The sequence below is a fragment of the Cariama cristata genome, unplaced genomic scaffold (assembly GCF_000690535.1).
Source record: "Cariama cristata isolate BGI_N322 unplaced genomic scaffold, ASM69053v1 scaffold29707, whole genome shotgun sequence".
Lineage (NCBI taxonomy): Eukaryota > Metazoa > Chordata > Aves > Cariamiformes > Cariamidae > Cariama > Cariama cristata.
In genome coordinates, this window is record NW_009626491.1 from 1,057 (window position 1) to 13,455 (window position 12,399).

The 12,399-nt window shown below is 41.4% G+C and overlaps 1 protein-coding gene across 1 annotated transcript; it reads left to right on the top strand.

Annotated features, from left to right (window-relative positions):
- Positions 1-1,425: 1,425 nt before the first annotated feature.
- ALKBH1 (alkB, alkylation repair homolog 1 (E. coli)) lies at positions 1,426-12,119 on the top strand (the record flags this gene model as incomplete). Its single annotated transcript, XM_009704061.1, has 5 exons — positions 1,426-1,553; positions 6,034-6,196; positions 9,734-9,824; positions 10,967-11,160; positions 11,699-12,119. Coding segments are annotated over 5 exons (997 nt in total), but the record flags the coding sequence as incomplete, so codon positions are not given.
- Between the last annotated feature and the right edge of the window lie 280 nt (positions 12,120-12,399).

Consider the following 12,399-nt stretch of genomic DNA (forward strand, 5'->3'; position numbering starts at 1 on the left):
TACAGGCCAGGCAGATTGGCCCAGAGACTATTGTTCCTTTTCTCTCAGAAAACTGCTTCAAGTGATTGAGCTCTTCAGTGAGGTGTGGCATACCCCAGCTGCTCTGCTACCAGGCTTATTTAACTGGTCTGGCACATGTAATTCTTCGCATAGAAACAGCTCCTGTTCTCCAGAAGCCCTGGCAGCAGATGGTGTGTAAGCAGTTTGAGAAGGCAGAGGGGTGGCAGAGTCTTAGTCAAGGGAAGAGCCATCCTGAGGATGTTCTGCAGAGAGGAGTCTGAACTAAGCTCTTCAAGGCTGGCGTCGCAAAGCTGCTTTTGGCAGAGAGCTGAAAAATTGGTAAAACTGAGCATGTTGCCAGAAACTGCTGCCCAGCACTGGTTTAGAGTTTTCTTACAAAGTCTATGTATGTAATTCAGACCTGTTGCTCAGAAGATGTTAACCAGAGCTGTCAGCCTGCAGAGAGACCAATTTACACATTCATGACCTCAGAGTCTGCATGCAAAGGGCTTAATTTCATGTATACTTTAAATTGTAGTAAATAAAGTCTTGCTTGTCTCTGCCTGCTTATTCCCCCTATGCCTGGCCAGCTCTTTCCTTGTACAAGCCTTTGCTTTTGCACAGCCACATGGAGAGCTGGACTGGGGAACTAAACCAGAACAAAGCCAACCTGCATCTACCCTACCCTCCCTAAGACAGTTCCCAGCCCTAAAGGAAGAAGGGAGTGGGAACACAGTGGACGAGTGTGGGTTTTTTTCAGCAAATGTTGGCTTATTGCAGCTTAAATACATATGTTATTGCGACGCAAGAGAGTACATCAAGAAAATATATCTTGCTAAGCATTGAGCTGCTGACCCTACTGTTGTAAGAAGTGGCAATGTGGTGTTCAGAATTTACAGGGTTTCTGCCGTCCTTCACATCAGACAATTTGGCCATTTCATCACTGTGCTGCTACTCCTTCTGTAAATTAGATGAGAATAGTCATCTACCCTATGGGTCATGAGCAACTTGTATTTGGAATATTCTTTGAAGGTATAAAGTGTTAATGGGTACTAAGTACTGCACTCTAATAGAAATTGATAAGTATTGGAATGTTTTGTAATGATGAGGCTGTACTGTGGAAATGAACAAATAGTGCTGAATTTTTTTCTCATTAGGATAAATTCTTGGGTTTTTTTAATGAATGGAGGACATCTGTCCTGATCTCTAAATATTGTAAAAACTATAGCTACCTTTTGATTCCTGTGTTGAGTACATACTAGCTCTGTTAGCAGCATGCCCTGTTCTGGCCAGTGTTGCTTTGACAATAGTTCTGTGGTACAGTTGGCATTTTCACAGACTTACCTTGGAATGTGATAGCATTCTTTTTTATAGGTGCTATATTTGGATGAATTTTGTATTTTTTTAATTTTTTTTTTTAAACAGATCTGTCGTCTTTTGCCAGGTGTTCAAATCACAGCTCAGTATTTCTTCGGTCAGTGATCAAGATGCCTACAGAGCAGGATTACAGCCAGTTAGCCAGTGGAAAGCCTATGGCCTCAATGGTTATCCAGGTAGGTACTTCTGATTTCAAGAAAAATTAAACACAGCCTTGTTGCTTTGAATTCAGGCATCTTCCATCTTATTCTCCTTGTCCTACTTGAAAAAGCTATTTTGGTTTGCCTAAGTGTAATTTATTTTAAGTGCAGGAGGGCAAATGAGTTGGCTAAAGGGTGGGATGCGGCAATATATATGAAGGTGAGAACAGAAGGGCCAGTTGTTTCACAGTCTGTGATCAACCAGACTATCTCTCATGAGAATGGATTCCCATGGCCTTTGATAGAGATTTTATATTTCTGTACCATCTATTTTTCTTCAACATATGTCATGAAAATTAGATAAGTGACTGAAATACAGTCATTTCAGGGCTGAAGTGTGGCATCTACTTGCTGGTGTAGAACACTGAGTACAATAAGCGAGTAAGAACCTCTTGTCCTATTCAAGGTACCAAGTAATTTCATTAGGCAGGTTATTTCAAAAACTGAAATAGATCTTAGGTTTGCAAGTCACCTGGTAGAATCACCGAAAGATGTTAGGTGGGAAGAGACCTCCAGAGGTCTAGTCCAGCTCCTTGCTTAAAGCAGGGTCAAGTTGAAAGTTTGATCAGGTCACTCAGAGCTTTGTATGGGTGAGTTTTAGAAATCTCCAAGGATAAAGATTACACACCGTCTCTGGGTGCCTGTTTGGCTGCTCTTGTGATTTCCCCCCCCCTTATATCCAGTCAAAATTTGCCTTGCTGTAATTTGTGGCTGTTCCTCTCACGATCTTGCTGTTCACCTCTGAGAAGCCTCTGGCTCCACCTTCTCTATAATGCCCCTTTAGGTAGCGCTTACTGATACAGGCCAATGTGTAATCAGCCTTTATTGCCGCAAGGGGGCACTACTAACGTGTGCTCGGTTTGTCCTCCGGGACCCCCTGGTCCTTTGCATTAGAGCTGCTCCCTGGTCCTCAGGCCCTCAGGCTGTACTGTTGCATGGGGTTATTCTGCCCTAGGTGCAGAATTACCACTGTTGAACTTCCTGAGGTTCTTGTTGGCCCATTCCTTTGGTTTGTCAAGGTCCCTTTCAGTGGCAGCGGTAGCCTCCAGCATATCCACTGCTGCCCCAATTTAGTGTTATCTGTAAGTGTGATGAGGATGAACATCCCGTTGTCCAGGCTGTTGATGTAGATGTAGTTATCAGTCTTGACCCCAGTATCAACCTGAAGAACATAGTTCATAACAGCCACGGGTTAGACTTTGAACCATCAAATCACTATTCTTTAAGCCTGGTGTCCCAGCCAGCTTTTGCTCACTCTTTTAGTTTACCCATAAAATCTGTGAGCCCCCAGTTTGGTTCCAGTGATGCTGCAGGAGACTGACTGGAAAACTTTGCTAAAGCCAAGGTAAACAGCATCCCTGCTCTCCACTTGCCTGGGCATCTCACTGTAGCAGGCAGTAAAGCTGGTCAGACAAAATTTGCCTTCAGTAAATCCATGTTGGCTGTTCCCAGACACCTTTTGTCTGTAAATGGCTGTCGTGAAAGTTTGCTCCATAATCTTCCCAGGGTTTTGGTAAAGCTGATGAGTTTGTACTTCCCGAGATCCTCCTTATTTCAGGGGTTTTTGTTTGTTTGATTTTGGTTTTTCTCATGTTTCTTTCAGTTCATCAGAACTGCAGTCAGTGTCTGTGTTAGTTGCTATGAAACCAGTCTACCATTTCTGAAACTGAGGCAGCCACAGTAGCCATCTGGCATGGTTAATACACAGGGAATTGAATAATTTCAGGAGAAAGGCTTCCACCTCTTCTTGCCTCTATACATTTTTTTGTTCCACTTACTTGTCATATTATAGCTGCCCTTGCTTGGTCTCACTTGTCATTTTATGTCTGTCTAAATGCCTTTCCTAGCAATTACATGGGAGGGGATCACAAGTGTTCCACTTAACTGCATTTTTCTTCTGCTTTGACAAAGAAAACCTTTCACTAAAATGAAATGCAAATACACTAACAAATTCTGAGGCCTGTTTAGAATCAAGTCATGTGTGGACAAGAATAATATTTTATCCTTTTCCAGCTACCTTTATCTGGACATCCTAAAGCACTATATGTAACTGTCCCAATAGCTCTCTAAAATAATTTAGAATTTATTTAGCGTGTCTATGGGCAAAGGGAAGTAATTTGATTTTGTCCCCACAGTGAGCAATCAAATATAAGATTAAGGAAGCTGGGTGAATTTCTGTTGTGGTGTCCTGAGTTCTGTAAGATGTGGGTGATGCTGTCTTTGGGTCTTTGTAACTGACACAAATTGGTTTTATGAGGGGTTGTTCTTGTTGCTAGACATCTGTGTGTCTTATACTTCTTGTGACTGAGGCTGGAGACCTAGGTGTAAATTAATTCCTAGTGTGCTGCAACATTTTGCTGCAGTAACAGAACGTAATCAAGGCAGATTCCTTTAGTATACAGATCCCCAAAGAATTAATCTTTTGCCCATTCCACTCAGACCAACTCTTTTAAAGCCAAGACGTTCAATTGTGTTGCCTTCAAAGCTTGTCTGTGGTGTTCTGTAGTCAGCTCAGATTGCTACAGAAATGTATTTCTTGCTCTTCTCCCTCCCATGTGTGGAAAGTCACTGATGTCTAGCACTATTGGCCCTCACAGGAACTATTAGTCTTGAACATTAGTGTAGAATTTTATAGTAAAATTCTGCAACTGTTAGAAATTCAGGGGTTTGTGCCTTTCTTGACATCAGAAGCCTTGCAGTAACCCACTTTTTAGTTCTCGCTTTTGTAAATCTAGACTAATCTGGTTTCTTAGGAATAAGCAATTAAAGGTTTGGAGAGACATGAGCATGTTCTAAGCTTCTGATACAAGAGTCAAAATTGGGATTCTTGTTTTCAGCTCTGTGTGGAACTAGCCCTCCAGGCTTCAATTCCTTAATACCTGGAAATAATACATACGTAGTAGAACGTAATTTCATGAATGTAGTAAAGTGCTTTGAGAGCTCCACATCAAAAGCTGTAGACAGGAAGGGCAATATTATTATTATTGTGTTCTATGCAGAGGCCAACAGAAAGTAAATTTAATGCTTCTGGCAAAGAAACTCTTGTAACCAGACCTGTCAGAAGGCTGCCATAGTCTGAAGGTGCAGGGAATGAAGTGAAATGAATGACAGTATATTATTAATACACTGAAGGCTCTTTTTCTAACCAGTTAATTTAATCTTGTGAGGTCTGTGAGATATGCTGGCAGAAAGCTTTTTCTGTGCTTTTATTACCACTTTCATAAGGCCACAAGTCAAGTTTCTATCCCACTGAGACACCTAGCCTTGCTTCTTCCTTTTTCATCTATTTTTATCTCTGTTTAACTTGATGACCGAGAAGTTCAGAAAGACACAGTAGGGCAAAACCTTGAAACCTCCTTTTCCTTTGTTCCTCCAATACCCTTATCTCTCTCTGTATGTGAATTTTGTGTTGGTGACTCTTACTGAATTGGCAGTCTTTGAGAGAGTGCCTTGATTGTCAGAGTAGGTACAATATAGATGAATAACATCTTCCCATCAGACACTCATTCATCAATACAGTCGACCCTGGCCTGGAAGAAAACACCCCTGGGGTGCTGGGGAGAAAATTCCAGTGAAGAATCCTGTTAGCTCTTCTGGTGATGGCAGATCTTATGTCAAGAACTCTTGGCTATTAAGATACAGATAAATCAATCCATTACATCTTTGCTAACCCTCTTATTTGGGCTGCTGCTTGCCTGAGGTGCCTGGCTAAATGAATGTGCAGACTAGCTACCTGTTTATTTTGTTTTGTTAATTAACAATGACTGCAAAGTATTTGCAGTCAGCAACTAGCAGTTTGGGATGTAATTTGACTTTCATCCCCTTTGAGTATTGCAATACCAAAATACAAAGATGAGTACAATCAGTCTTACCTGGGAATAAGCATGAAGCGAAGGAGAGGACAGTTTACGTTACTAGAGACTTGCTCTGCCCGTGGACCGTTCTCTGCAATTCATGACACTGAAGTACCAATAAGAAGACACTATGAGTTCAGAGGCAGTGAGAAGGTTAGCTTGAAGTCTAGAAAAAGTAGGGCAGAATTACTTTAACTCCACAGAGTTCAAGAGAAAAACCTTGCTGAATCATTTCAAAATCAAATTTGCTCTAAAGCAATTGGCTTTCCAAGTTTTTACTCCTTTATGTACCTGTAATCAATATGCCTTGTACAGATATGTCCTTTATTGTCATTTTTTTACTTGGACCAGTGTTGGCTGCCCTCCCTGCCTTCTACCTTATGGCCACCATTTGTTTGTACCGAAAAAAAACCAATAGGTTTTAACTTAACTATTCAGACCTGTTAATAGATTTCATTAACTTACATGCAGAGTCAGTGCTTGTATGTCTAAGGTGTTTTTTCAGTACCTCCAACCCCTGTCCTTTGCTCTAGTTTTAGAAAAAACAGGGAAATGCCTAACCATACTTTCTCCCCACCCCCTCCCTTTTTCTCTGTGGTCAGGCTTTATTTTCATACCAAACCCTTTCCTTCCGGGCTGCCAGCGTCACTGGGTGAAACAGTGTCTCAAGCTATACCCTGAGAAACCCAATATCTGCAACCTGGACCTGCATATGGCTCCTGAGAAGACCATTGACCTGTGGGGACAGAGCAAGGAGCAGCTGAGGTAGGTCCACAATAACCTTTGGTGGCCAAAACTTAATGGAGCCAGAAGGTCTCAACTCTGAGGAGGTCTAAGAAAAATGAGCAGTGAAGGGGAGCTGAAAAAGATTGTGTACATGCTGGCAGTATACAGATGGTGTCAGACATGCCAAGTTAAAGATGGATTTTTCATGGCTTGCTGTGCATCCTTGTTAATTCTCTGCTTTCACACTCACAATGGAATTTTCTAGTAGCAAATTATTCCAAAGCCATCAGTCAAATGTAAAATAGTGACCCTGGCTGATATCATGGTGCTTGGAAGCTTGCTAAGCTCAGCTGCAAGTGGAACCATGATGTCCCTCTAGGCCTTAGTTTCCCTGAGGCAAAAGGAATGCTTTCCAAACACCCCACTCATGCTAGCTCTTCTTCCCAGTCAGCTGTCAGACCTAGTATACTGTAACTGAAAGGCTGTTATCTGCGCTTTTTTGAACTTCTCAAGTTAGTTAATTTCTCTGTTTTTATTTTCTGAAGTATTTCTTTGTTTTGGTTTGTTGTTTTGTTTTTAATTCCATCTGAGATGGTGATTGAATGTAACATTTTAATGGCAATCCTGTTTACTCTGAAAGATTCCCACAGGTTCAGGGTTCTGTGGCTGACACAGCTGCATTTCCTCTACCTGATTTGGAATTGAATGCAGAATTTGTCCAAGTTTTAAAGTCAAGTAGGAAGTTTTGAAGTCCAAGTTTTAAAGAGAGGTTTTTTTAAATTAGTCACTTGTAAAAATACATACAAGATAGATGCTGTTTACAGTACACAGTCTTTTAGTTGTTTGGGTATTTATCATTACCTTGTTGATTTCACTGCTCATTTTTCATAATGATTGTTTCATGTGATGGAGTGACCAGAATTCCCTACAACTCTCATCTTCCACCTCAGTCTCTTAGTAAAATTGACATGCTGAGGTTTTCCTTCATAAATACTCTTAACACCTACAAGAAATGGAATGGCAAAAGCAAGATTTGGACCTCTAAGTATTTGAACCTAGGAGAGAAGTTATGCCCCCGCTTGTGTTTTTCAGGCTCAGTCAGAATTAGTTACAGAAATTCAGACGCCTTTTTTGTCTTCTATCAAGGATGAAAAATTGTTCTTTGAAAGTATTGTGCATTGTGCCCTGCAGCTGAAAAAAGTGGGGTACTGTTCCAGCCTGGTGACAGGCCTTTCCCAGCAGCAGCTCCTGCACGCACAGAGAATGATCAGAACAAAGGTTAATTTGCAGCTGAATCCAGTTCAGTTGAAAACAGTGTTTGGAAGAGTGATGGCTGGCAGAAACACTGGCAGTTTTATTAAGCACTTGCCTGAGTCTTCAGGTGAGCAGACTGGTGTATTTGTGCTTTTACCTAGGGAACGGCAGATCAAACTAGCCAACTTGTCTAGTATCTGGAGTGAGAGCCTTTCAAGGAGAGGAGAAACAGAGTGTTTAACTAAAGAGGTCTACTTCCAAGATTGGACACAACTTTAATGCTTTTTAAAACCATCAGGAAGATGCATAAATATGCTTGGGTCATGGCTTACCTGCTCTTTTCAGGATGCAGGAATCACAAGGTAGAGAGAGTCCGTACAGTTCCTAGAAACGTACGCTATGCTGTCTTCACAAAGTGGAGTTCAGATATTTTCTTTTGTGCTGGGGATAATTAAAAGCATAAAAGTGGGTAGAGCATCCCTACAAGGGATATATATATGCTTGTGTATAAGGAAAAGGCTGGGGGTATTTTATAGATACAGTCATTTAGCAGTGAATAAAGAAAAAAGGGAGCTTCAGACCAAAGCCCCCGTGCTGTTCAGTCTTGTTCTCTTTCTAACATAGTTACACCAGAATTTCTCTGTGCTTTCTTGTAGGAGCACCTGTGGCTACAGCTCTAGGAACTCATTGTTTCCAGATACATAACACTCAGACTTTCCTCTCCTTAGTAATCACATGTAAAATCCCATGCAAAATACTAAGGTCTGGGAATAAGGACCTACCGAGCATATGGGGGTTCCTGCTGTTGTGCAAACAAGCACTCACACTGTAGCGAAAGAAGAAGGAGGGCACTTTCAAAAGGCACATGCTAAAAATGTTTAATCATGAACATTGAGTGATTGAAAGATGTAGAGGAGCGGGTTGTGGGCTCTCCTTTTTCTAAATGTGGTGTTACCTGCTTGTAGGGTCTGTAATTTGTTCCAAGCAGCGTGTATTTGACAGTTACTGTGTTGCTGCATTATGGTAATTGCAGTTGCTATTACCCTATGACAAAGATGGAAACTGGAAAGACTACTTTCTTTCAATAATCAGTGAGCTATGAAAAATTACTAAAGGTAAAGAAACTGGCCTTTTACTCCTGTTCCTGGTTTAGCTTAGGAGCTATCAGTACACTATAGGGGAAGGGCAGAAACAAGCTGTGTATCCAGCTAGAAGTGAACATTAAATGCAGGTGCTTGGCTGAGACTTGACTATGGCAGCACAAATATGAATCCTGTTTTGTAAAAGAGCATGTCTTACTGAACTAATGAGGCTATAAATGAGAGCCAACCATCTGCTAATGCTGTTTATCGTGATGTTCAGAGTACATTTCCCTTTTCTTTCTTTCTTTACCGTAACACATGACTTAGCTTGAGAAAAGAAGCTGGAATTGCTGGAATAAGTGGACTAGAAGATAGATGTTTACCTTCCTTTTGGTATTTGTCACTACCATGTTTCTATCTGATGTACTATAGTAATACTCTTCGTAACTTTTTAAGGACTTTTCCATAGGCCATAGTAAAAGCCCATCCCTGAAGTCTTTTCCTGCCTTCACCACCTTCAAGTAAGAATGGTAATTGGCCTGTGGCTTCAGACTACTGAGTCCCTCTGCATTAGGGTTGTAACTTGAGAAGAAGTTTTTTGTCCTGCATAGCAGTCTGGATAGGAGACACCTGCAATCTAGACTTCTTGACATTACACGAAGCATATGGTCATAGGTAGAGCAGTCTTCCTTCTTACTGAACATTGAGTCAGTCCATCCTAAGGACTTCTTGTAAAAGTACCAAGTGGTAGAACTAACGGTCCTTTGCAGTATTAAGCAGCTTGATAAGTTTCACCATCAGGCAAAGCATTTTCCTTTCTTGTAATTTTCCATTAAGTGCCTAGAATATTTTTTCCTTGTGTTTGCAGCTTTTAGGTCTTCACAGATTCTGTTTTTTCACTTTCAGGTGCTCAAATAGTACATGCTTAATTCTGACTTCTAAACCTGCACCAGTTCATCGTGTTGTTTCTGTCTGATAACCTGTAATGTACCATGTTGAAAATACACGCTTTCAAACTGACAGCAATTGGCAGTAGGCCCTATAGCTTGCACAAATTGCATGAACTGAATTTTCAAGGTCTTTGGAGGAAAAAAATAATGGCACTGACAATGAAAGTTTAGCATTGATGGTTTTAATAGGCTGTCATATGGATGAGTGAATCTCATTACTGTATGCTGCAGTACCAGAAAACCCTCAGAAATTAATGCACGTCCTATTTCTTTCCGTTTTGTCTTTGCAGAAGGAAAGGTTCCAGTAAACGGGAGCCCAGAAGCTTATTGGAGAAACTGCGCTGGGTGACCCTTGGTTACCATTATAACTGGGATACTAAGGTATTGAAATTAAATTCTCCATTTTTCTTAGCTGTAAGCACTCAGAATGGCAGACGGAGAAGGGTGTCATGGAATAAAATGCTTATGATCCTACAAGACAGTCTTGAGGAAAGGCTGTAATAAACCATGCTTGTTAGAACATTTTAATCTGTATTAGTTTACTGTGAAGGATTTAACAGCAAAAGTGCATTGCTGCATTCCTTCCTCTGAAAGGTAACATGGTAGCATATACTTGGCTTTAGACCTATGATTTTAGGGTAAGTGAGCATTTTTACCCTACCAAAAGGGATGGTCACAAAAGCATCATTAACTACTTAAGGTGAGAGTGACCTTGAGTGCTTGGAGAGAGCCACTTCTGAGAAACTACTGCTCTTTGGAGAGGTGAGCAAGGGCAGGAAGAGTCTACTGCTGATGTGACTTTGAACTTAAGAGTCTGAACCAATATAGTACAGTCTTACCAGCTAACAGCTATTTTGGGGCTCCTAACCAAAATAAACTTTTTCATAAGGCTGAGTCAGATGGAGGCTGAGAAAGGATGACAGAGTGAATATGCAGTATTATCAGTATATTGCAGATACTTAATCAAATCTGCTTGCAGCCTTATATTTACCAGGTCAGCCTGTTATTGAGTGGCCTTAATAAAAACTTGATTATTCCTTTCCAGTCCTCTCAGAATCACCCATGGGAGAGAGAAAAAGGAGGTTTGCAATTGATTCCTGTTTGTCTTAATCTTCAAAGAAGGCACAAAGATGCTTGTTTCAGAGCTCTGTTGATGAGACATAGAACTGTCTTTCCATTGGCAGTTGTACGTGGTGACCAAGTAGATCCTTAGGATGTTGGTACTAACCTTAGGTACTAGTCTTACTGACTTCAAGTTTGCCGTCCAGATGTAATAATTAACTCCATGATTAGTTGAATCTCTGGCATAGGCCCAGAATTAAATGATAAGGGGTAAACTTGCTGTGGTTCTGCCTATGTTGTAATAATTTTCTAGGCAAATATGATGTCCTTCTCCATGACTGTCAGCCAAACTTCTGAGTTCTCATTCAATGTTTGTTTCCAATATTATTTGCTGCTCTGATGTTCTGGGTGTGGTTTGTTTTGTTGTTTTTTTTTTTTTCTTCCTGCTCTCCTTCCTCCAGAAGTACTCAGCAAATCACCACACTCCTTTCCCCTCAGACCTTGCATTCCTGTCAGAACAAGTGGCTGCAGCCTGCGGGTTCCGGGGTTTCCAAGCCCAAGCAGGGATCTTGAACTACTATCATTTTGACTCTTCACTGGGAATTCATGTGGATGAGTCTGAACTAGACCATTCTCGGCCTCTTTTATCATTCAGGTGAGTCAAGGAAAGCACTAGAGCATTGTGGAAGGATTGGTAGCTTTTTTTTCCTATGGTTGCATATGGTTATAGGAAGTTGGTATGATGTAGTTTGCTAGTTGGGTATATAATCTTCACTCTCTGAAGATTTGATTAGTATGAAGCTGTAGCTCAAGGGCATAGGTTTTTCTTTGAAGACTGCTTGTATAGCATGGATGTGGTGCCTGGGGTGGAAGAGCTCTTTGCACAGAGGACAATTCTGTTCTAAAGCAGCAGAGTGTCAGTTGGGTACTAGCAGGCAAGCATGAAATACCTCAGCAGAGCTTCAATCCTGGCAGGGCAACTGCTCACACTACGCCTACCTTGAACCCAGCCTCTTTGTTTATCATGTTCTCATTATAAAGTTGTTACTAGGAGTCCATCTGGTTTTCCTGTTGTTGGTTTTTGGGTTTTTTTAATAAAGGGATTTAGCTGCTAATATTTTCTTACTGTACGTTTAATTGTTCTCTACCTGAATTTGTTTTCTCTTCTCTCTCCATCCTCATACCATCTCTAGTTTTGGGCAATCCTCAATATTTTTGCTTGGCGGCCTGAAGCGGGAGGAGGCCCCAACAGCAATGTTCATGCACAGCGGAGATATCATGGTGATGTCTGGCTTCAGCCGTCTGCTGTACCATGCTGTCCCCCGGGTCCTCCCCAACCCTGAAGGAACAGCTTTGCCTTCATGCCTGGACCAAGCACTTTCTTCAGATCTTCCTGCCGGCTCAGTCATTGAGCGCAGCTCTGATGAGGATTGGCAGGTGTGTGCCAAGTACTTGCAGTCTTCCCGCATTAATATGACTATTCGGCAGGTGTTGGCTGAGGGTCAGAAATTTCCAGAGGAATGTGGAACAAACGGAAGGGGCCAAGCACCTTCTGAAGACAGTCACCATCAGAACAGCAGAGCCAAGAGACATAAACCAAATACAGACAGCTGAGTCCAGGAGATCATGCTGACATGGACTGGACAGGCAACCTCCATATGGAATTGGGAACTAATGTAATCATACTAGAAGTCACTTGCCTGTATTGGGATTAATAAACTTCTGCAGAATAAATGTACTCCTTCTTGCTATAAGAAATAGGTTGGGGGAGGAAAAAGAATTTAAAAGGAAAAGAAGTTCAGGACTGAGACTCAGGAGATTATTGCCGTTTTGCTGCAGGTGTTTACTGTACTCGGTTCCCTTTAAAATACCTGTATGTCAGATAATTTTAAGC